The sequence below is a fragment of the Astyanax mexicanus genome, chromosome 5, assembly GCF_023375975.1.
Source record: "Astyanax mexicanus isolate ESR-SI-001 chromosome 5, AstMex3_surface, whole genome shotgun sequence".
Taxonomy (NCBI): domain Eukaryota; kingdom Metazoa; phylum Chordata; class Actinopteri; order Characiformes; family Acestrorhamphidae; genus Astyanax; species Astyanax mexicanus.
The window spans coordinates 25,912,942-25,936,240 of NC_064412.1; the positions used below are offsets into that span (position 1 = coordinate 25,912,942).

Consider the following 23,299-nt stretch of genomic DNA (forward strand, 5'->3'; position numbering starts at 1 on the left):
TATTAGAGTTCCCAGCTTTAGAAACCCCAAGTGAACAGCACCACACATGCTTCACAAAGTATGTTTGTGTACTACATGATTCCTTATGTCTTCATTCTTAGTCTGGATGACTTCACCATTCATTTACTATGTAGGAAAAAAATATCCAACATTTAACTGGTACTGTGAACATGCTGCTGTTGTTTATTACTTAAATGTTTTTAATTGTAATTATTATGTTCTTACACTTGTACAGTATGGTGTCTATCCTAATGTTCCTTATATTTGTAGGGAGGAGAAGCTATCAGATTCATTACCTGATAAAGACAAATTTTATCACTCATTTTAACTTGTTTAACTAGTCTTTGACGTAATCCTCTATTAAAAATATACAACAATGTTGCACACATAGAGCAAGTTAAAACATATATACAGTAAATTAACAATATTATAAGCACCTTTTTGTTTCTACCCTCTCTGTCCATCTTATCAGCTTCACCGATCATATAGGAGCACCTTGTTGTTTTATAATGAGGACAGTAAAGTTTTCTGTTTCTTTGCATATTTTTTTATCTCCTATTCACCCTGGTCTGCAGTGGTCAGGGCTTCACATGACCATCACAACACAGGTACTATTTTGGATTATTCTCAACACTGCAGTGACACTAACATGGAAGTGGTGTGTGTGCTGTACTGGGATGAGTGGATTAGATACACCAGTGTTGCATCTAAACCACTGCAAGCATATTACTCCACTCGCTACTTTTCTAGAGCAGCAGGTTTAAACCTCCAAACCTTGGACATGGAAATATCAGACATCCCAAACATGATTTATTTCTACACAACAGGCGGTTCTCCTTTTATAGGAAGTTCCATTGGAAAGCGTAGGGGGGTGGGAGGGAGTGTAGGGGCAGTGGGAACAGGCTGGAATGTGACGTGTGTAACTACAGGGCACCCAAAAAGGCTCTCAGAGACTTCACTGCAGTGTTACGATGGGAATCTCCCTACACACACACATTTATACACATAAACACATATGTGGGATTCCTTCTTTGATAAGAAGTCATTTGGCCATTTTGGGACACACTGAGCTCCAACAGCTTCCTATCAAATCAATGTAATTTTAGTTGTAAATAATTAGTCTTAAATGAAAATCATTAAAATGAATTCTGACTGAAAGCCATACTGCTGGAGGAGCTTTATACAGTCACTCCTCTGTGGCCCAGCATCAACAGAAACAAAAAAAGAGATTTAAAATATTATAAAACATGATAAAACATTTTTTTTTTTACAAAAAAATAATTTAGATTTAGATTTAGAGTTTGTATAAACCAATATAAACATGTAATGTCAATATGATTGTTTCTTATTAAAATAAGTTTAGCATCAAACCTTTTTTTATTCATTTTATGACTTTTTTTATAATAGATTAGACACATCTTTGGACATTTAAACTTTTTAAGAATGTAAAAAAATAAATAAATAAATGAATATGCGATAAAATGCTAATTAAATCTGCCCCCATACTGCTTGGTCATTCAAGCTCCGCCTTTCCCCCCCTACTGCCCTGATTTGCTGTGATATGATCTTTTTTTGGCAAGATGGCAGCCTTGTGGGACTGAATCAAAACTCATTCAGACCATGCTCTTTTAAAGATGAGACATTACCCAAGTTGCTGATCTTACAGAGGAACCCCAGCAGGTCCTGCAGAACTATTCAGATCAGTATGTTGCAGTAAATAGTAGGAAATAGTCAAGTCTTCTCTCTTCCCTCAGAGGTTCTGAATCAGAACAGTATGATGGACTGAAGCCATCTCTGAAGATAGTAATATTGTTCAACACAAGGACTGCTCCAAAACATGAATGAGCAAACTGACCTTTCTTAGTCCTAGTATGTAGCGTAAGCTTTTATTTGGCTTGTTCCCATTAAAATGTTCTATTCCATCTTAATTCTCCACTACCAGACTATAATGACTGCTCCATTGACTGGTGGAACAGAGAGGTATAATGTGAATCTTGTTAATAAGATGCTGACTGCAATCTCATAAGCCTAACTAGGGCTAACTTTTGCTCAAAGTTGTTGAATCTTATTAAGTATTCTCAGACCCAGAAGTTTCTAAGCTGAGCAGCTGTGTTGTGGAGTTATCCAGGCTAGCGTTAGCATTCCTGCAGAGTTAAACTGCCTGCAGGTCTGAAGGGTTTCTGGTCTGTAAGAGTTTCACTCATAATCATTATTCACTCTTCAGAGAGCTGCTCTCTCTCTCTCTCTCTCTCTCTCTCTCTCTTTCTCTCTCAGCTCCGCCCCCTGCAGGCAGGTGGTTTAAATGGGAGCTGCCGGGTGGTGGACCAGTTTGGACGGTAAGATTTTGGAGAGTGCAGCAGGAGCTCCTCATCCATATCCCTCCAAACCCACCCCAGCCTGAACCCCAATCTGAACCTAATCCTAAACCCAGGCACAGGTGACAGTGAGTATTATGATTTTGTTGTCCTGCAGCTCTGTTTTGTTTTTTCTGCATCAATGTCTCTCTAAGTGTTTATGTTTGTATGAGGATAAATAATAATGCTATCTGTTGTAAACATGTATGTATTTATCATTATTAGTTTTGTGTGTGTATATGTATGTATGTGTGTGTGCAGTGAAAAGAGTTGAAGATTAAAAATGAGATATTTAAATATAATGAGAGTCAGAAACCGGTTTCCCTCCTGTAAAATCAGGACATGTCATTTATCTGTAAACACATGTTACAGAACCATCAGAGAACAACTGAGAACCAGTTTAGGACCCAGTTTAGGACCCAGTTTCCCAACAGCATCTTAGCATTAAGAAAGTCTTAACACGAAGAGAGTGCTCAGTGTGATGCTCGCTTGTCCATCAATGGATCATGTTGGTGCTAAGAGGCTTTTGGGAAACCAGCTCAGAAGCTAGTGCTGTTAAATGAGCTGCTGGTTGTTTAGCACCAGTCCAGCTAATCAGAAACATGTATGGGGTGTGTGGAAAGTGTAGGGTGTATGGCCTGTGGTGTGTGTGGGGGGTGTGTGTTTTGGGTGTATGAGGTGTATGGCCTGTGGTGTGTGTGGGGGGTGTGTGTTTTGGGTGTATGAGGTGTATAGCGGGTGTGCAGTGTATGCATTTTATGAATTGCTTTAGGTGAGGTCTTTATTGTAAATTGTCTGTGAATGTAGAAGGACTGTGATATTTCCCAGCCCTGATGCTACACACTGTTGCACATCATCATTCCAGCAGACCCGCACTCCGACTGGCAGGTGCACAACAGTAAAACACACTGCAGGAATGAGAGTAAGAAGTGAAACTGAGAAGAAAGAGTTAATAAGTGAGGAGTGAGAGTCAGATTTGGGAGTGGGGGTCTGGCTGGATGACATTGTCGTGGGAAACTGTTTCTCTGACACACTTGAGTGCTGCAAACCCGACAGTTTCCTGTTCTCCTAATATGGTTGTCAAATGCTGCTGTTCTGAGCAATGTGGTGAAGCACACACACGCACACACACAGCTAAACATCACCACAGCTCATCCTCAGGCTCACTGTACTTAGAACAGGCAGAGTTCAGCAATCATTTTAGGATTCACTTAGATTGAAACCTGGTCTAAACCTGGTCTAAATATAAATTATTTCTGAGTATTGTATTTGTATTACCTTTATTTTACTGGGATCAGAAAGTCTCTTACAAGAGAGCCTGTGTAACTTATACTGAGACATGTTACAGTTATTTTATCTCCTGAAAGTGTTTTTATACTACTGGTAGGTTTTTTTTTTAGTAACAGTGCTGAAATAAAACAGTGCTATAAAATACAGCATTCCATTTACCTTGGAAGTCAGAGATAGGAATGATGTCACACGAGTTGGCTGTGTTCCAGTTAAACATTTAGACAATATTTTAAAACCTTTCCAAAAAACAGATCTAAAGACTTTGGAATTTACCACAGCTGGTTTGACAACTGGTTTACTAGTGTTTTATTCCAAATCTATGGAAAATACTTTTTTTGTCCCAGGTTATCATTGATAGCATTGTCCCTTGTTAGGATTGTTAGCGATACCATTTGTTAACAACGCATTATGGTGTACTTTGCGCATCCAAATACCATTAAAATTCCAGAATTTTTTTTTTGGCGAGAACTGTGAGTCTGACTGAGTTAATAACACACCAGGATTATTTACAACACTCAAACATGTTATATATTTAATCAGTGGTGTTTTGTTACCTTTAGTTTGAGAAAATGTGGTGGAGCTTTACATGTCTCAGGAAGATTGAGCCCTGGGATAGGGTGGTTCTAGACAGTGGGTGAAACTGGAAGTAACTAAATTGAGGTGAAAAATTGAAAAATCCTGTTAGGACAAATAACAAAAGCAGTACTAAACACCACGGTATGACGAAAAGCTGCACTTCAGTACAAAAGATCAGTTTAGATTTAGCATGACTGCAGCTAACATCACAAATCCCTGTGTCTTACTGAAGGAGCTGCAGTCTATCTTTAGTTGCCTTTAGTAGCCTTTGTTGCTTTAATGATTTAATGGAATTCTGTGGGTCACCTGCTCCACTGTGAAATTCCCCATTATCTCTTAGCCCATCCCACAGCGTTCCTCTAATTACTGTCACGAACTGGTGCCTATTTTAGAAGCGTCTGGGTTTAATTTGTGCTACCTGAGCTTCATTACAGTTCTTGGGTTCTACACCCATGACACTAAGCACTAATGCTGTTAAACCCTGAACCCATCACTGAAAAAATATAATAAAGCAGCTTCTGCAGCAGCTTTAGCCCTTATTGTGTGACTGTTTAGCAGGGTGAAACCTGTGGCTAGATATTGACCACATGACCAGAATGCAGTGTGAAGGATGTCTTAGAAGCCAGTATGGAGAGTGTTTGGTGAATCAGTGGTGACTTTACCAGCTTTAAGGTTATAACAATGTGTCTTAGAGTGTAAAGTAAAACAATACAAGAATATGAGAAAACAGAGATGCAGAAAAAAGGGATGGAACTTTTCACAGGACCAGGAGGTCAAACAACTCCATCCCAGCAAATGCGAAAGTCACATGATCTTCTGGGCATCTGGCCGATTTGAGCTTAGGCCAAGAAGGCTCATTCATGTGAGTTTATTTCAGCTGTGAAAGTGTCCGAATCTTCTCCAGATGAAGCATGGTTCAGTCAAGGACCTGCAGCTAACTCCGTTCCATCATGAGTAAATCACTGACACATAAAGAAGGAAAATGGATTTTCAGTGGCGCACTTTAAAAGATGCTTCTCAATCCTTATTGAGATTAAGGGTCAATGAAATCCCAGAGGACGCAGGAAATCCCAGCTTTTAATCACACCACAGTTCCTCTGAACTCTCTGTTTGTTTGTCTTTTCCTGAATATCTGAGTGAGTGTTCGAATGGGTGTTTCCCTCAGTTTTGTTTTCCACTCTCTCAACAGGACACTTTCTGCCATAGTTGGTCAGCTATGCTGGTTATTAATGTTATTAACAGGAATCCCTCTGAAAGGTTCAGTGCTGCTTGCTTCACAGAACCTGGAGGTGCTGCTCCAGCTGACAGGGCTGATGATGTTGACTAATGGACGATGTTGTCTCTTTCACTGGCTTATCAGCAGACTTATGGCAGAGATTAAGCCTCCACTCAAACTCCTGTCTTCAGTTAGCTTTAGTTAGCACTGAGCCAGAACAAAGCTGCTTACAGCATACACCATCTCAGCTGCTGCTAACTACATTTCAGCTACAGCAAATATCATCTCAGCTACAGTGAGTATCAGCTCAGCTTCTGCTAACTACATTTTAGCTACAGTTAACTACAGCTCAGCTACAGTGAATAGCTAACTACATTTCAGCTACAGCTAACTACAGCTCAGCTACAGTGAGTATCAGCTCAGGTACAGCTAACTATATTTCAGCTACAGCGAATATCAGCTCAGCTACTGCTAACTACAGTTTAGCTACAGTGAATATTAGCTCAGCTACTGCTAAGTACAATTCACCTATAGTGAATATCATTTTTGCTACAGCGAGTATCAGCTCAGCTACTGCTAACTACATTTCAGCAACAGCAAATATCATCTCAGCTACTGCTAACTACATTTCAGCTATAGTGAATAGCTAACTACGTTTCAGCCACAGCTAACTACAGCTCAGCTACAGCTAACTACAGCATATCAGGAAATATCAGCTCAGCTACAGCTAACTACAGCATAACCACAACAAATATCAGCTCAGCTACAGCTAACTACAGCATATCTACAGGAAATATCAGCTCAGCTACAGCAAATATCAGCTCAGCTACAGCTAACTACAGCATAACTACAACAAATATCAGCTCAGCTACAGCTAACTACAGCATAACTACAACAAATATCAGCTCAGCTACAGCTAACTACAGCATAACTACAACAAATATCAGCTCAGCTACAGCAAATATCAGCTCAGCTACAGCTAACTACAGCATAACTACAACAAATATCAGCTCAGCTACAGCTAACTACAGCATATCTACAGGAAATATCAGCTCAGCTACAGCAAATATCAGCTCAGCTACAGCTAACTACAGCATAACTACAACAAATATCAGCTCAGCTACAGCTAACTACATTTCAGCTGCAGTCAATATCAGCTTAGCTACAGCCCAGCTACTGCTAACTACAGCTCAACCACCTCTGATTACAGCTAAAATGAGAATCTCTGCTCCCTATGGCTCAGCTAACTACACCGAACACCTGCTTAGCAACCTACAGCTCAGCTAACACTAACTACGGTTTAGCTAACTACAGCAAACATCAGCTTAATTAGGAGCTAACTTTAGCCCAACTAACTACAGCTAAGCAAACAACAACAAAAAAAAAAACAGCTTAACAGTTTCAGTTTTTTTTTTTTGCTTATCTCCATTATTGGCATGTTGACATTTAGTTTTATTAGAGAATGTTTACCTTCTTTGTTGTAGCAATTATATGATAGTTATTTTACATTCATATTACAGTTGCATTACTGTACACGTTTCTGAACTGTGTGTGTGATAGTGTTTGTGTCAGAAGAGAAGCACAGCCGTTACAGAGGAAATGACTTTCCCTTTGTCACTCTGACCTCAAAGTGTGTGTTTAGAAGTGTTTGCATGGTGCAGTGTGTGTTCAGTGTTCAGTATGAGTTTTTGTGTCTTTTTTTATACAATTTATTTTTTACATTTAAAGAAAGTAGTAAAAAACATTTTTTTTATTTGCAGGTTGTGTATAAGAAACAATGCACCTGTTTTACTGCAGTACATAACACATACACATAGATGCACACACACACACACAGAGGCAGGAAACACTGCACTGGTACATTACGTGCATTCCCCCTATCAGCTGGTCACCAGTATTAGTGGCGGCCGCCCCCACCCTGCTAGCCCTGCTCTGTGTTATCATGTTGGAATAAACTGGCCATCCTGCTGGAGGCATTCTCTTCCCTATAAGGTCTCTGTTTGGGACTTCTTCTGCTCTGCTGTTTAGGTCTCAGATCTGCTGCAGAGAAACCTGCCATATAAGGGCATTGCAGCACGAGACCCACATCAGCTGCAGAAGCCAAAGGAAAAAAAGCTAAAGCATAAAAAGCATCGCCGGCCTGGTCCCACAACACTCGCTGTAGTGTATCTCTGCTTGAGTGAAGCGCAGGACAGTAGTTCCTCTCTGGGCATTCCTACAGGTGGTGGGTCCATTTACGCTTAGCTTAAATCTGCTACATTACACCCAAATGCTAACATTGTCCCACAATGGTGTGTGGAGTTTCCTTACAGTGGATGCAGGATGTTTAAACATTTACCCATTAACACATTTAAAGTTACTTCTTCATGATAGAGTGGCTCTTTAAATGTTAAAAACCCTCATATCTGTGAGTCACTCACAGCAGCTCTAATAATCCCAATATTCTTTCATCAACTTTATCATCATCAATACAGTGTACTTTCTATGAACACATAGCAGGACTTGAGTTTTAATTTACATTTTATAATTTAGATTAGGTCTAAATCTCAAGTTTCTTTGCTATTGTTTAGAAAGTGCTAAAAGGTAGAAAACCATCAAGAAATAGAAATCTTAGCTTAAATATAAACCATTCCTGAAGCCCAAGCACACAACACTGGCATATCACTGACATGCTGTAAACATGTATAGTAGATGTTGCTTGCTATAATGAGTCCTCACACATTATGCTAATGGTCAGTTAATCAATCATTTATTGAATCAGTTCTTATTTAAACTGTAAATTCACTAAGAATCGTCATTTATATATGTAATCTTGACTTTCTTGAAAGCAGTGGCTAAAAATAGAAAGAAACTAAAATACCAGATTAAATCTATATGAAATAATGAAAATATAGGAGTACAACTAGTCCACATAAATTAATTTCTGTAAATACATGTTTTTATTAAAATTTTGTTAATGTGTTAACAGGGTCATATCAGCTTTCATTTATGGTGTGTGTAGAGGTATGGTGTACTGTTTTGCGTATGTTGTGTTTAGATTGAACAGTAGGAAACTGTTCCATGTGGATTTTGAGGACAGAGAAAAGCACAGCAAAGACTTCACTGTAAAACTATACAGGATATATCAATGTGTTGCAACCACTGGTTGGTAAAAAAGAAGCAATTTTAATGAAAGTCTTATGTACTAGTAATAATAACTGCTGTGTTTGGTTTAATATAGCGCTTTAAAATTTATAAGAAATTTTTGCAATTTTTGCAAATGCTGAGCATTTGGAATAAGGTATATGTATTTCTGCTGTTTGTAGTTTAAAAAACCTTTAATAACTCATAATATTGTGTCTTATACCATGTATTCTAATTATACTTTTTTATACTTATGCTGTAACACCCAGTCTTTACCATCTTCTGTTTTTTCACCATTTCAGTCCTCCCATAAGAGCGGAACCATGGCGAAGAAGACCCTGAGTGAGGATGAGAAGTTCCTCTACACAGATAAGGACTTCTTCAACAGTCCAGTGGCTCAGGCTGACTGGGCGTTAAAAAAGCTGGTGTGGATCCCGTCGGAGAAGCATGGCTTTGAGTCCGCCAGCGTGAAGGAGGAGAAGGGCGATGAGGTGCTGGTGGAACTGGTGGACAACGGCAAGAAGGTGACTGTGAACAAGGATGACATCCAGAAGATGAACCCACCCAAGTTCAGCAAGGTGGAGGACATGGCTGAGCTGACCTGCTTAAACGAAGCCTCCGTGCTGCATAACCTGAGAGAGAGGTACTTCTCGGGACTTATCTATGTGAGTATTTTTTCATTGTGCCAACCAATTAGCAAGTAGATTAAATGTTAAATGTTGTTGTGAGGTGGAACTTATGCCACCCAAGTAAGGTGACATGTACATTAGGGGGGAATAGATAATTTAAATGTAAATGAAATATAAATGAGAAACAAAGTTAGGCTTTGTTGAGAAAAGTGTTGATATTCATGCATACTGCCAGCACCATACTAAGTGGTGTACGTATTCTTCTATTAGATCTTAGCAGATTTAGTATATTTGCATTCTGTTTAAAATCTTGACTGGATATTTTGTGTTTGGCCACTACGGAGTAGTGCAGAAGTGATTCTTCAGATCATCATTTAAAGCTAAAAGTTTTCATCTCAAAAAAGGGTACTGTTCTTTATGAAAAAGTAATTCTTCTGTTGCATCACTTTGCTGGTCAGAGGAACCACAGAAAATCCATGGTCAGTTTATCAGTGCTCTCACTGAGGCAGGCTGTCCTCTGTATGGCTTGGTGGTAATTGGTGATGGTCTTAAAACTCAGCAGATAAAGTTCTGTAGCAGGGGTTTAAACTATCCGTCAGTACTGATGCTGCATTAAACATAAACCGAGACTTAACATGTACAAGTAATCTTGAACAAATCCAGTCTGTATTAAGTTAGTATTCTGTCCATTTTTATTATTAGATTAGTGTTCTGCAGTTTTTTTAACTATAAACCTCATAAAGAACCGACTCCTTAATGTCCTGCAGTGGGAGCTGACACTCTGGTGATTAAAGAAGAAGTGTGATATTGATTCCTATTTGGGTTGCAGCTCCTGGTTTAGAGTGGAGTCTGTTGCTATGATGGTTACATAACTCACATTTAGAGCTCCTGTTTTATGTTAAATGATGGAAAGCTCCGTAACTCGTCCGTACATCATTTATGACAATTTAATTACACATTTTATAAACATTTATACATTCCTACACTTCACTAGCTGATATAACAATGTCCTGGTGCTTTCTCAGAATGTGCTCTAGGTACACTCCTAAAAAGAAATGTTCTATATGGTACTGAAAGGGGTTCTGTGACTTTGAGGGTCTATAAAGAAAGTAAATTGTATAATTGATACTTAAAGGTACATGGAGAACAAGTAACCAGACTTTATTCTGTCCTGGCAACAAAATATGGAATCAATAAAGGCTTATGATTATTCCCATGTCATAATTGATTATTTGACATTCAGACACTGTAGTATGGCAAGTGCTGTGTATTTAGGTATCTATTATGACTTTGTCAGTATGTAGTCTTAAGGTATATTTTCGATTCTATTTAGAATCGTATACAAACTATTATGGATATCTCCTTGGTGAAATGAAGCCTTTTGTAAATCCCTCTGGATAAGATGCTTAAAGGTTTCTGCTAACCGATTTTAATGTATATGTAACTGTATGTAACTAGGACCAAATGGTAAACATTTCAGTAATTAAATGACTGTCTTAAAAAAGATGAGGAGTGAAGAGTGAGGCTGTCTATTCTGATATGTCTGTCCTGTGGGTTCTGTCCTTAGACTTATTCTGGGCTGTTCTGCGTGGTGGTGAACCCCTATAAGATGCTCCCTATCTACTCAGAGAAGATCATCGACATGTACAAGGGCAAGAAGCGTCACGAGGTCCCGCCTCACATCTACTCCATCACAGACAATGCCTACAGGAACATGATGCAGGGTGAGGATACTAACACACACACACACACACACATACAGACCAGGTTCAAAACTGGATTCTGAATGGGATGGTGTGGTTCTATGTCCGTCTGTGTAGGTTGGAATGGTTCTGTAGGAAAAGATGTACTCCTGTCTCTCACTTCCGGTATATTTCAAGAGCCAGATTCTATATCTTCCGGGTTCTAGCAGGTGCATTGTCTTCCGAGCTTTGTAGGATTCATGGGATCGAGCTTCAGCTGTTTCAGTTAGAAGTTGGGTTTAAATACACACAGTTAATGAGCTGTTTACTACTACAGGTGAAAGTGACAGAATGATCTTAAATCACCCTTCTTCACATAAAGTGTCAAAAAGTGTTCAGACCTTAGCTGGCTAGGTGTAGCGGTGAGGTAGCATTTGCAGGCTATGTTTAACCCTCCTGTTATGTTACGGGTCAAATTGACCTATTTTAAAGTTTGAAGATCTAGGACAAATAGTTAAAAGTATTTTTTCATTATGATACTTCTTCTGCTTCTCCATTACCTGTTAGAAGTAAGGAACACCATTGCAATAAATATTGATAGAATAATTAGCAATGGAGTTAGTAAAGAAATATTCAAACTGTCTTTTAAAATTGGTTTTGGATTAGATTAGTTTTAGACAGCTTTTTGATAATTAAACATGCACCGGGTAAAATTATCCCAGGAACACCATTGCTGTTCCTGACAAATGAACATAACAGGAGGGTTAAGTCTTTCAAGGTGTATTCCCTGTTTAGCTGCAGCTTGATGAATGCTGGCTAAGCAAGCTACTTGGAGGGAACCGTTGAGTATGTATTGTCAGCAGAGGGGTGTGGAATGTGTATGTGTGATTTTTTTTTTATGTATGTCTGTGTGTTTGTGTGAGTGTTTGTGGTGCTGCTGGTGTTCTCACACTGGTTGGGGTGTTGACTTTAGCTCAAAAGCTCTGAGTTTAATGAGAACCTCTTAAAGCAACTCTTAAGCTCCTCAGAGAGAGTGAGAGAGAGTCAGAGAGCTTTGGTGTCTTTATCAGTGATGAATGTGTTGTTTAAGGGGTGTTTGAAGCTCTGAGCACTGCTGGTGGTAGCAGTGTGTATGTGTGCATATATGTGTGTTATAGCAACTTTATTTTGCAGCTGTAAACTGTGATCTGGTTGCTGAAGTGTGGTGGTAAAGATGATGAAGAAGATTATTTTTATTTTTTATTTACCACTTTCACATGCATTTACCACATACACATGCACACACACAGAACACTTATAAACCCAATTTAATTTTTAATACACAATAATCCACACAGAAGAGTAAATAAATTGTAATGGGAATTCCTTAGAGAACTGATTCGGAGCATTACGGCTCAAATGGGAAAACCTAAACTGTAGCAGGAAGTGGCGGAGCAGAAATCGAACATTAAAGCTATGATGTATTTTAAATGGTTAATCTATTAACTCACTCAATGTTCTCTACAGAGGGTTTACTCTTCTCTAAATAAGGTTGTGTTATAGCAGAGTGCTTTATGGTTCTGATTAAGAATCATTTTAAGAAGTTTTAATAAACATCCCTCCACCACAGTTTTACCCTCAAAGAAAAACATGTAATGCAATGTCACAGAACTGTACACATACTATATATAACTGTCATAATGATGCAAGTGTTGAGTTATGTTCAATAACTTATAGAAACAGAATGTGGAACTTAGAGATATTGACTGTGTTATCAGCAAATTCAAAATTCAGGAGATGGATGTACACTGGGTGCACATTGGATGTACAAACTTGGTATTCTTGGTATGCGATTGAGCCACTATTGTGTGGTAATCATGTTTTCTCGGTTCTGAGAAGTTCAGTTGCTTAGTGTGCTCTCAGTATAGAGACAGACAGAGAGCCACTAAGAAATTGGTGGAGTTCAGATGGTCATTTGGGGGTGTAAAAACAACAAGCCAAGACTGTTATGTAACACTATGAAAGTTTTGAAGCTCTTTTTATTCCTGCTTAAACAACAGTGATCAAGGTTCATAATTTGTCAACTACTGAACTCTTGTCATATAACAAAGCCAAAAGATTAAATTTCTACAGCAACATTTTACTATTTATCATACATTTTATATTTCATATTTATTTTTTTTTCTATTTTGTTTTATTATTTTTGCTCTCTTTGCTTTTGTGAAACTTTGTAAAGTTTCTATTATTATTATTATTACTATTTACATAAAGAACGTACAGCTACAGTGGAAGTTTCTGTGGTGCACATTGCTGTGAAGCTTGTTGCCATGGTAATACATTTGATTATTAGAATATTCCCTGATGAAGCTAAGCTAAAGAGCTTACGCTGGTTTGGCTTTGAAGTAGGAAGGCGTTGTCAGAGCTCATCAACTATAAACCCCTGTCAAATACAAGATCTCAGTGCGTGTGTGTGTGTGTGTGTTTTGTGTGGACAGAGAGTCATCAGAGGCTAATAGGTAAAAGTAAGATGAAAATGAGGCTAAGGCAAAGGTTAAATATGACGTTGAGGATAAGGTTGAGGCTGAGGTAAAGGTTAAGTTTTAAAATGAGGTTGAGAAAGATTGAGGCTGTGTATGAAGCTAAGGCAGGGGTGGAAGTTGAGGTAGTGTTGGAGATTAAGGCTGAACGCATACCTGTCAAGTCTCCCGTTTTGGCCGGGAAACTTCCGTATTTTACTCCTCTTTCCCGCCTTCCTCCCGTATTAGTATTTTCCAGTAAATTTCCCATATTATATAAAAAAAAAAGTTCAGGCTGTGAGTTCAGGCAGCTAGTCGGAGCTGCTGATGTTAAAACAGATCTGGATATACAGCGATTTTTCTAAAAGAAAGGTAACGGTAGGCTAATCATGTAAACTGTGATGAGATTTTACTGATAGCTGCTTAAAAATACTCGTCTCCGAATAAATCACACAGATTAAACCTTTTAAAAATTAAAAAATTACAGCTTGTGACTTTTAAATCCATTAAATAAATAAAAGAATATATCATATAAAAGAGTGCATTTATCCCAAAAAAGACATGAAATCTTAACTTTTTTTAAATATCTAGAAAAGGAATGTCCACAACATTTCAGTGTCAACAAAGGTAGGCCTAACAGATTCTGATCATCTAAATGTAGTCTGTAAGTGGTTCACAGGTGGTTATTTTAGATTTTTTGTAAACCTGTCTTTAAAATGTAAGGGATACTGAACCTTTGTTGGGCTGGTGGGACGGCTTTAAGCGGACGGAGGAAAATATCCCTTATTTTTTAATCTAAAACTTGACAGGTATGTGAACGTAAGGTTGGGGCTGGGGGTCTGCTTTTGTCCCATATTGAGAGCAGAGCTGACTGTAATGTTTTATTCTGGTCTGTTTTTGTTTTTAAAACAAAATTCTTTAAACCCACTGAGATACGAGTCAGTGACACAGCAGTATGTGTGTGTGTGTGTGTGTGTGTGTGTGTATGTATGTGTTTTTTTAGTTGTGGCTTGTGCCTTAATTAGGAAGAAATGTAGTTGTGTATGTGTGTGTATGGACTGCTGCCCAGTTAGTCATATCAGAATTCAGCACCAGTGTAAGTTTTCTTACCTCAGTGGGCTACACGGAGCACAACCAATGAACAGTTATTTATTTAACTCTAATATTAAACGTAAGAGGCTCAGTCCCATTTATCGAATGTCACATCGAATGTTACAAGGCAAAGTTATTTAAATTCTACCACTATTAGATGTGACCAAACCTTCAAGAACCTAATACTTTGTGAAAATATAGAAAATGCTCTGTAGGTGACCCAGTCTGTTGCAAAGCAGGAAAGCGGTAAAGTTTACAACCTTACTGCTGGACTTTAGTTCAGTGTAGGGCATTGGGTAGTACCATTTAAATTGGAACAGGAAATTTACCTAGCTAGCTACAGAGACAAACTAATTAGCTATGTCTAATGCCTGTTATACAGAAAGGGTCATAATATATTGAAACTAGATTAAACAAAGACAATGCAATAGTTATCATAATTTTTTTAACAAAGACCTCTATTTGGAGGGCTATGTAGCCTTAACACTTCACACTACCCCTCTATCCCAACAAGGATTGGGTCAATCCTACCCCTAGCGGTTAACGTGCAAACGAGCTTCTTGACAGTAATCCCAATTGGACTGGGTTTATGTGTTTATTATAATAAGTGTTTGAATGCTCTGAGTCCAGGTTCTGAGTGTGGTGCAGAGTGTAAATTTAATCTGGTTACAGTTTAAATAGAGTTTATCGTTTAATCCTGTGATGGTGAACTCATTGTGAACACAGGTTTAGTGAAGGATGCTGACCCTTCGCTTACCCTCAGTTCAGCTGAGCTCGGCCTGAGAGAACCTGTAAACACAGAGCGGTGTGATAGAGCTGAGAGTCAGTGTGTGGAATGAGAAGAGGTAGAGCTCCAGTAGCTGAGCTGGTGACAGAGGTCCAGTCTGTTTAACTCAGCACTTCTAACTGTTTACTCTGTCATCAAAACGGATCAAACTCAGATCATAAGAAACCCTCTGGCTGACTGGGAGGAGCTGTTTAAGTGTATGTAGTTATTAGGTTGTGCAGGGATGTATTTTAGGAGACTAGAAGGGGTTGTAGTTTAGGTAGATGTAGTCTATTAGTTCATTTATGAAGCTGAAAGGGGATGTAATGAAGTGGTTGTAGTTTTGGAAGCTGTGAGTTGTAGCTTAGGTGGATGTAATTTAGGAGGCTGAAATGGGTTGTAGTTAGTTAGGCTAGGAGGGGCTGTAGTTTAGGTGGAGTTAGATTAGTATGCTAAGAGGGGTTGTTGTTCAGTAGGCTAAGAGGGTCTGTAGTTTAGGAGGCTGAAATGGGCTGTAGTTTAGTAAGCTAAGAGGGGCTGTAGTTTTGTAGTTTAGATGAAGGTAGTTTAGTAGGATAAGAGGGGCTGTAGTTTAGATTAATGTTATTTATTAGGCTAAGAAGGGCTGTAGTTTGGGTGGATGTAGTTTAAGTGGCAGTGAGGGGCTGTAGCTTGTGGGGGGGGGGGGTTAGAAGGCTATAGATGTGCTTGGTAACTGGTCGTTATTTGACCTTATCTAACAATGTGGAACACAGTGTATGAGTGTGTGTGTGTGTGTGTGTGTGCAGGGACTCATGTTATTTTGTAAAATGATTGACTTTAATAAAACTGACTATATTTACTGATACGCCCCATTAACATACTACTGACATTATTACTGTGCGTTGAAGTGAACTGAGTTTAACATCATAATAATCAACCCTTTATGTTTTTGTGTTTGATGCTCCAGATCGTGAGGACCAGTCTATTCTTTGCACGTAAGTAAATAATCCTTTTCACGGTCACTTCCCATGCACACACAAATGATCATTTATCTAATATACAGTTGTATAAAAATATTGTTAAATATTTAATTGTACAGTTAAACAGCAATGTGATTAAGAGTTTTACTATTACACAATTACTAATATTATATAATGTGGATTAGTATGTATTACATAAGTACAGCTATGCTGTTACAGTGGGAGAGAAGATAAGGGGGCAGGTCTGAATGATATGCTAATGAGTGTGAGTGATGGGCCGCTGTTGACAGAAATAAACCCTCAGGGGTCAGCAGTGATGGGCCTGAGTGACCGCAGGAAGCAGCACTGCAGTTTGGGGTTATAAATGTCCAAGAGCGGTGGGAACGAGCAGAGGGGTCAAAGTCAGGGTCTAGATCAGTGTCCCTAGGCTGAAACCCTAGTCTCTAGAAGCCTCACCAGGGTAGGAAGTGTCTCCTGATGCTAAAACCAGATTAACTTGGGTTTGTTTTGCTAGGTTTGTTTGTTTTGTCTGCTGTAATTTGAGTAATTAAGAAAAGCAGAAATGTCCTGTTTTCAGTTTGGGGGGAGTGCTATACAGATAGCCCACCCTAGGAGTTTAAACTTGGTAAGAATCTACAGTTTACTGGGTGTTTGTGCTGTTTTAGTTGTTTGTGTTTTTTGGTTGTTTATGTTACTTATTTTGTGTTGTTTGTATTGTTATTTGGTTTTGGTGTTATTTAGTTATTTGCTATTTGTGTTATTTATTAGCTGATTGTGGGTTATTTGTTGGTTTGTGTTGTTGTTTGTGTGATTGTTGTATTTTTTGTAGTAAGGAAATGTTGTTCACCCTAAGTTGTGGTGGGCAGCCAATCAGCTCGTTCAAAAACCTGACTTTGAACAGTTTTCAGCCAATCAGCTTGCTCAAAAACCTGAATTGACCAATTAGCTCTTAGGCTGCTTGACAGAATTGAGGTTTGGGTGATCCGGAGAGGCTCTTGTAAACGTTTTACAGAAATATTAAGAAACGAAAGTCCTTGACATTTTAAGGTAGAACGAAGAATTCCAATGAGTTTCAGAGAATAAGGGGCTGAGTTTAGTTTTGTTGAGGCGAGTGTATGACCTCTGTTCGGTTCAGCCAGGCAGCGCTCTGTTTGCCTTATATGGAGATGTGTGTGTGTATGTGTGTGTGTGTCTGTGTATGTGTGTGTGTGTGTGTGTGTGTGTGTGTGTGTGTGAGAGAGAGACACACAGAGAGTGATGCAGTGCTGGTATCAGTTGTGTTTCTCTTGTATCACAGATCAAAGACAGACTCTGCTGTACTCCTCTAACTGCAGCTCCTCTTCACTCACAGCAGATTAACTATGACACACTCCTTAAACCGTGTGGAGGAGTTATTAAGAGTGATCTCTAATACATACTGTATGACTCACTCGTCCAGAACAGGATTTCTCAACACTCTGCACATTTTAGAGCCTTATCTTCTCCCAATATGCCTGATCCAACTGATCAGCTCATTAGCAAGCCCTTTTCAAGATGCTTGGAGTGTTAAAGCAGGGAGTCCACTAAAATGTGCAGGGCAGTGTGTCTTCAGTACAAAGGGTGTAGAAACACTGTTCTTTTAGAGTGTCCAACAGTGCCGATCCTGAACCAGAGTAATGTTATAGCACAGTTTATGGCAGGTTTTTATTGTCTGTTTGTTTTGTGTTTGTGTGTGTTGCAGAGGAGAATCTGGTGCCGGAAAGACAGAAAACACTAAGAAAGTGATTCAGTACCTGGCAGTGGTGGCATCGTCCCACAAAGGCAAGAAAGACACCAGTGCTGTAGGTATCCTCGCCCTCCACGCTAAACACTCAACCCAATCAGCCAATCAGACCACCCACCCCAACAAATCATCTTATCATCCAACCAACTTCCACTCTGACCCTGACCCAGGGGGATTTTAGCTATTTATGTATTTATAATTTTAAGAATTAGTATTATTCACCCAAACTATCCATCCCAACCATCTACCCTGACCACTCAATCTGACCAGTCTCCTCGTCAGTTTGGAAGTTTGGGGTAGGTTTGAGGAGTCCTGGCCATCTGGATGAAACTATACTTTATATGTCACTTTTATCTGTCTGAACAAATTTGACTGGTCACACAGAGATAATACAGCTAATAAAAGCTAACACTGCTAGATAGTTGGATGTCCTGAAGTTGTGATGTCATCCTACCTGAAACACACACTTTCACTGGTCATTTAAACTCACTGTATGACTAAATTGTTTCTTTAGTAGAACAGGAACCCGTTTAACCTGTTCTCAGTTAATCTAACTACGATTTCCCCCTAAATAGCAACATTCAGGACAGCAGTTGGCCTATGTGAGTAGAAGTGAATGCCCAGAGTTCCTTTTTTCATTGTGTGGGTTTGTAAGGTTGTGTGTGTGTGCGTACGTGTGTGCGTACGTGTGTGTGTGTATGTGTATGTGTGTTACATTCGGTTCCGAGACTTGCATGCCCGCCTCACAGTGAGTGAAACAGTGTGAGAAAGTCTTATATGGAGGGATGCTCTCTCTTTATGAGAAGAGCATAACAACAACAATCCTGAAGCTGAAACTGAGCTCTTAAAGCAGTTGATCCTATTCCCCCATCTGAGATTCATTTAACTCTTTCTGTGCCAGCGTCTCCAAGCCTGGCACTGAAACAGTCACCCATCCCTGGAGCACAGTGTGTGAGCATGCCAGTGTACCTCTCTGATTCCTGTCTGATCTTTCTGATTAGTTCACCTATTAATCAGCACAGGTTCATAAACACCCTCTGTTAAACTCATACGTGTACCGAACAGGAATTCATAAAGCATTATAACACTGATGACAAGCACCAAATTAACCACCTCCAGAGGTATGAGATCAAAAGAACACCATTAAAGAGAACCTATTTCTCTGAATGGGTTCTCTTTACTAATCACTGTGTGTGTGTTATAGCAAGTTATGAATCTGTTATGCCTGTGATATGTGTATGAGCTTCATAGAGGGTGTGTGTAGGGCAGTAGCAGTAGTGTTACACCTTCATGCACAGTTTGGACTTTACTGAGCACCACTTTTGATAACCTTCTCACCACAGTAAACACGGCAAACGCTCAGCGTTCCCAACCTCATGGGAATGCAAGGCTGTTAGTTTTCCCAAATAAGGTTATGTACACTCCACTCGGGTGAGTCAGAGAGGAATCCTCTACACCGGGCAACCTCCAAGGGTCCCCGCCACAGGAGGGCCGAGAGATAACGTGAAACGACCTTCTCCATCCATCTTTCAAATGCAGCCAAAAGATTTATAACTGTTTTCATGATCTTCACTCTGTCCTTACTTCTCCAGCAGCCTGTCTCTTCCTCATTTGTCTCCTTTGCCTTCTTCTGCTCTCTCTCTCTTTCTCTCTCTCTCTCATCTGAAGCTTCCATGGATCTGCTTTCCTTCCCAGGGATAACCTGTCTCTGGTACATATCCTTCTTCTTAGCTCTGCTGTTTTAATTGGAACTGAACTGAACTGAAAATGACATTACTCTCCAGACATGACAGAAATTGCGACCCAGTACAAAGTACTCCAGTTTAATAATACAGCAATAGGAATAATACAGTATTAATAAATGCACCCTAGCAGATAAGTAAAGATATATCGCTATTATGATGTTTTAAAGTTAATTAATCCGATTTATTGCAGTAAGAATCAGAGACCTCATGTCAAACTCTCTCTAGAGTTAAGTTTTGAGTGGTCAGGTGAGTTTTCGCTGCCCTGAACCAGAAATAATAATCTAATTGTGCAATAAAGCATGTCTTAACTCTAACCTTCAGTACGTGTGATGTAAATGTCGGATTATCATCTCCTTCTGCAGCCAAAGTGATTCTTCAGATGTCTACTCACTGTCTAATTAATTAAATCCTCAGTGTCTAATGTATTAAACATTATAAACAGAGAACCCTGTTTAAGACAGTAAATTCAGAAAATTTACTAAAACAACTTAGGTTTGCACATTTCAAACACAGATTAAAACATAAAAAAGAATTAAACAGACAAAAGAAACATTTAATAATAAATATATTAAAAAGATGCCATAAATTTAAAATTGTGTAATTTAAGTATGTTTTAATAACTATAATCACCTGTTTTAGTTTCAAAAATGGAAAAACACCTTTTCAGTTAATTAGCCCAAAAGTTTATCTAACAAGGCATCACATAGATTTTTTTATTTATTTAATAATTTAATTTAAATATTAAGTACTTTTCACCTTTTATATCTCATTACTGAATTAAATTCTGCTGTATACTCTACACTGTCTGTCTCTCTTGTACATTTCTTCAGCATGTCACCTTCCTCCTCTGTTCATCTGTTTTTTTAAGTTCTGTTCCTGCAATTCATGCTTGTCCTGTCTGACCTGTAGGGGGAACTAGAGAAGCAACTACTGCAGGCCAACCCCATTCTGGAGGCTTTCGGAAATGCCAAGACTATCAAGAATGACAACTCATCTCGATTTGTGAGTTTAAGTCATAATCTTGCCACAACAAATAAATCTTAAAAATGAACAAGATCATTATTTTTTAACCCTTTGTTTTTTCCAGGGCAAATTCATCCGCATTAACTTTGATGTAACAGGATACATCGTTGGAGCTAACATTGAAACCTGTATCTTTACCGACTGAAATCTGTTTTGTGTTCTGTCCTCGCTCACAGATTTTTATTCCTTACCCAATCCTTATCCTCATTTCTTACATTTACTCAATCCTTAATCCTACAATCCTTTACCCCATCCCCATCCCAAAACCTTATTCCATCCACATTTCCCAAAACTAACTCTTACCATGAATCTTTAAATGTTATCCCATCCTAATTCTTAAATTTACTCAATTCTACCTCTTGACCAATCCCAATCAAAAAATCACTGACCAATCCCGGTCCTAGACCCTTACCCAGTCTTTATCCAACCATCCAACTTTTTCCCAGTCCCCATTCCCAGCATTTACCCCATCCAAACTCCCAGTCAGTATCAGTCCTTACTCAACCCCAAATCTAACTTTAACCATCTTAATTTTCAAACTTTTTCCTTTGTCCCAGATCTAATCCTAACCTCCTAACCCATTATATTTCTCATCACTTACCCCATTCACATTTACATATTTTTTTCCATGCCATCCTTATCCTCGCCTCTAACCTTTACCTCATACCAATACCAATACCTGACCCAATTAAATTCATAATCCTCAAGTTTTATTTTATCAATCCCTATGCCATTCCCATACACTCCACCTAAAATAAATGACTAAATCCTAATCCCTAACCCAAAGCCTGATGCAGCACAACTGGCTTCCTCCATTTCTAAAGCTTCCGGACTCTTCCTCTCTTCCTGAAACACATGACTGAACTTTTTAAGGGGTGTTGGAACAGGGTGGGTGTTGAAGTTGTGCAGGGAGTTGAGTCTCCAAAGCTGCAGCTGAAACCCTGACAACACAGAATGTCCTTTATACATAGCTGTGTGACAGTTCTTCAGAGTTATTCAGAGTGTTTCCTTAACTCTGGGGCTCTCAGACCTGCTTGAGAAGTCGCGCTGTATCAGACAGGCCAAAACAGAAAGAGCCTTCCACATCTTCTACTACATGGTGGCAGGCGCAAAAGACAAGTTACGTGGTATGTGAAAAGATTTTTCACACAGGGGAAAATTCTTAATAAACTTTTTTTTTTGTAATTCAGAAATGTTGTACTTCTTTTTACTCTATGTAATGATAATCTAATACTGTGTGATTCTTTGAATTTCTTTAGACAGCACTAATCACTCTCAAGCAGCATTCAGCAGATGTTTTAGAGAATTGATAGATTGATTTAGAGGAATTAATTGACCAGGTAGGTGGTTTTGTTCTATTTGATGAATCGTATTTTGCTTTCTTTTATCAACCAGAGGAGCTCCTGCTGGAAAGTTTCAACAATTACCGCTTCCTCATGGCCGGCCATGTGCAGATCCCAGGCAACCAGGATGATGAGATGTATGAAGAAACCATGGAGGCTATGAACATCATGGGCCTTAGTGATGAGGAGAGGATAGGTACAGAAATGCAGGGACTGCTCTGTGTTTTATTTTGTTTGTGTTTGAAAAGTTTTTTTTTTGAAAGCTGATAAACAGAGAGTAACAGTAAGCAAATAAGGTCATGTGATGAAGTGTCAGGGTTGGGTGCAGGAAGCAAGGACGAGAAGGCGGACGCAAATGCAAGCAATAAGGATATTTAATAACTGAAATAAACACAAAATAAATATAAAGACTTAGAAAAGAAACAAGACTAAAAAACACAGAAAAAACGAGAAACACTGACAGACGTGGAACGTACAATCACCGACAAGAAAGAAAGGACATGCCAAGGTATAAATACACACGGAGAGAAGCGGTAATGGTAGACACCTGAGGAAACAGGTAATGAGGGGGCGGAGCTACAGATAAGAGTCACATGGGAGAACACAGGTGAGAACACTCAGATACAGGGAAAACACAGAACATGTGCATGAACACAACACAGGAACACGAGCACAGAGAAAACGGCAAGGACGTGACTTGAAGCCTAAAAAAATTGCCTACTACTGTGTTATATCAGTTAGATTCTTTAGTATTGTACGTTATGTTAAGTGCCTTCCTGAATTAAGAAATGTCTAAATGAAGCACCTTTTTTGATTTTTATCTTTTATAAAGTAAATAATAGCTGGAAAGTTTAACTAATTTCATTTTTGACCTACTTTGCTTTTTGCCACTTTTAGGCATCCTCAAAGTGGTGTCAACTGTTCTGCAGCTGGGAAACATTGAGTTTAAGAAGGAGAGGAACCAGGAGCAGGCCACCATGCCAGACAACACCGGTGAGACTACACCCAAGATATCTGCAGCTCATACAAATTAAACTTTACAATAAATAGTGTAGTATATAATAAACCTTCCTTTTATTGTCCTCAGCGGCCCAAAAGGTGTGTCATCTCTCCGGCATCAACGTGACAGACTTTACCAGAGCTATTCTGACCCCTCGCATCAAAGTGGGCCGTGAGGTTGTACAGAAGGCTCAGACCAAAGAACAGGTACAAAAAAATAACTCTAAATCAAGGTAAATCCT

At 39.0% G+C, this 23,299-nt stretch overlaps 1 protein-coding gene across 3 annotated transcripts in view; it reads left to right on the top strand.

Moving 5' to 3' along the window:
* Positions 1-2,315: 2,315 nt before the first annotated feature.
* myh11a (myosin, heavy chain 11a, smooth muscle) overlaps positions 2,316-23,299 on the top strand; it is a 37,324-nt gene continuing 16,340 nt past the window's right edge. For 2 of the 3 annotated variants that reach the window (XM_007257156.3, XM_022675172.2), the window contains exons 1-12: positions 2,316-2,443; positions 8,862-9,224; positions 10,756-10,912; positions 16,173-16,200; positions 17,906-18,005; positions 18,523-18,549; positions 20,602-20,694; positions 20,780-20,843; positions 21,744-21,842; positions 22,111-22,254; positions 22,956-23,051; positions 23,146-23,264. In XM_007257156.3, the coding sequence (XP_007257218.1) occupies positions 8,883-9,224; positions 10,756-10,912; positions 16,173-16,200; positions 17,906-18,005; positions 18,523-18,549; positions 20,602-20,694; positions 20,780-20,843; positions 21,744-21,842; positions 22,111-22,254; positions 22,956-23,051; positions 23,146-23,264 (1,269 nt within the window). In that variant the 5' untranslated portion in view covers positions 2,316-2,443; positions 8,862-8,882. The remainder of the gene's footprint in view (positions 2,444-8,861; positions 9,225-10,755; positions 10,913-16,172; positions 16,201-17,905; positions 18,006-18,522; positions 18,550-20,601; positions 20,695-20,779; positions 20,844-21,743; positions 21,843-22,110; positions 22,255-22,955; positions 23,052-23,145; positions 23,265-23,299) is intronic. The other variant, XM_007257154.3, reaches the window with a different exon arrangement.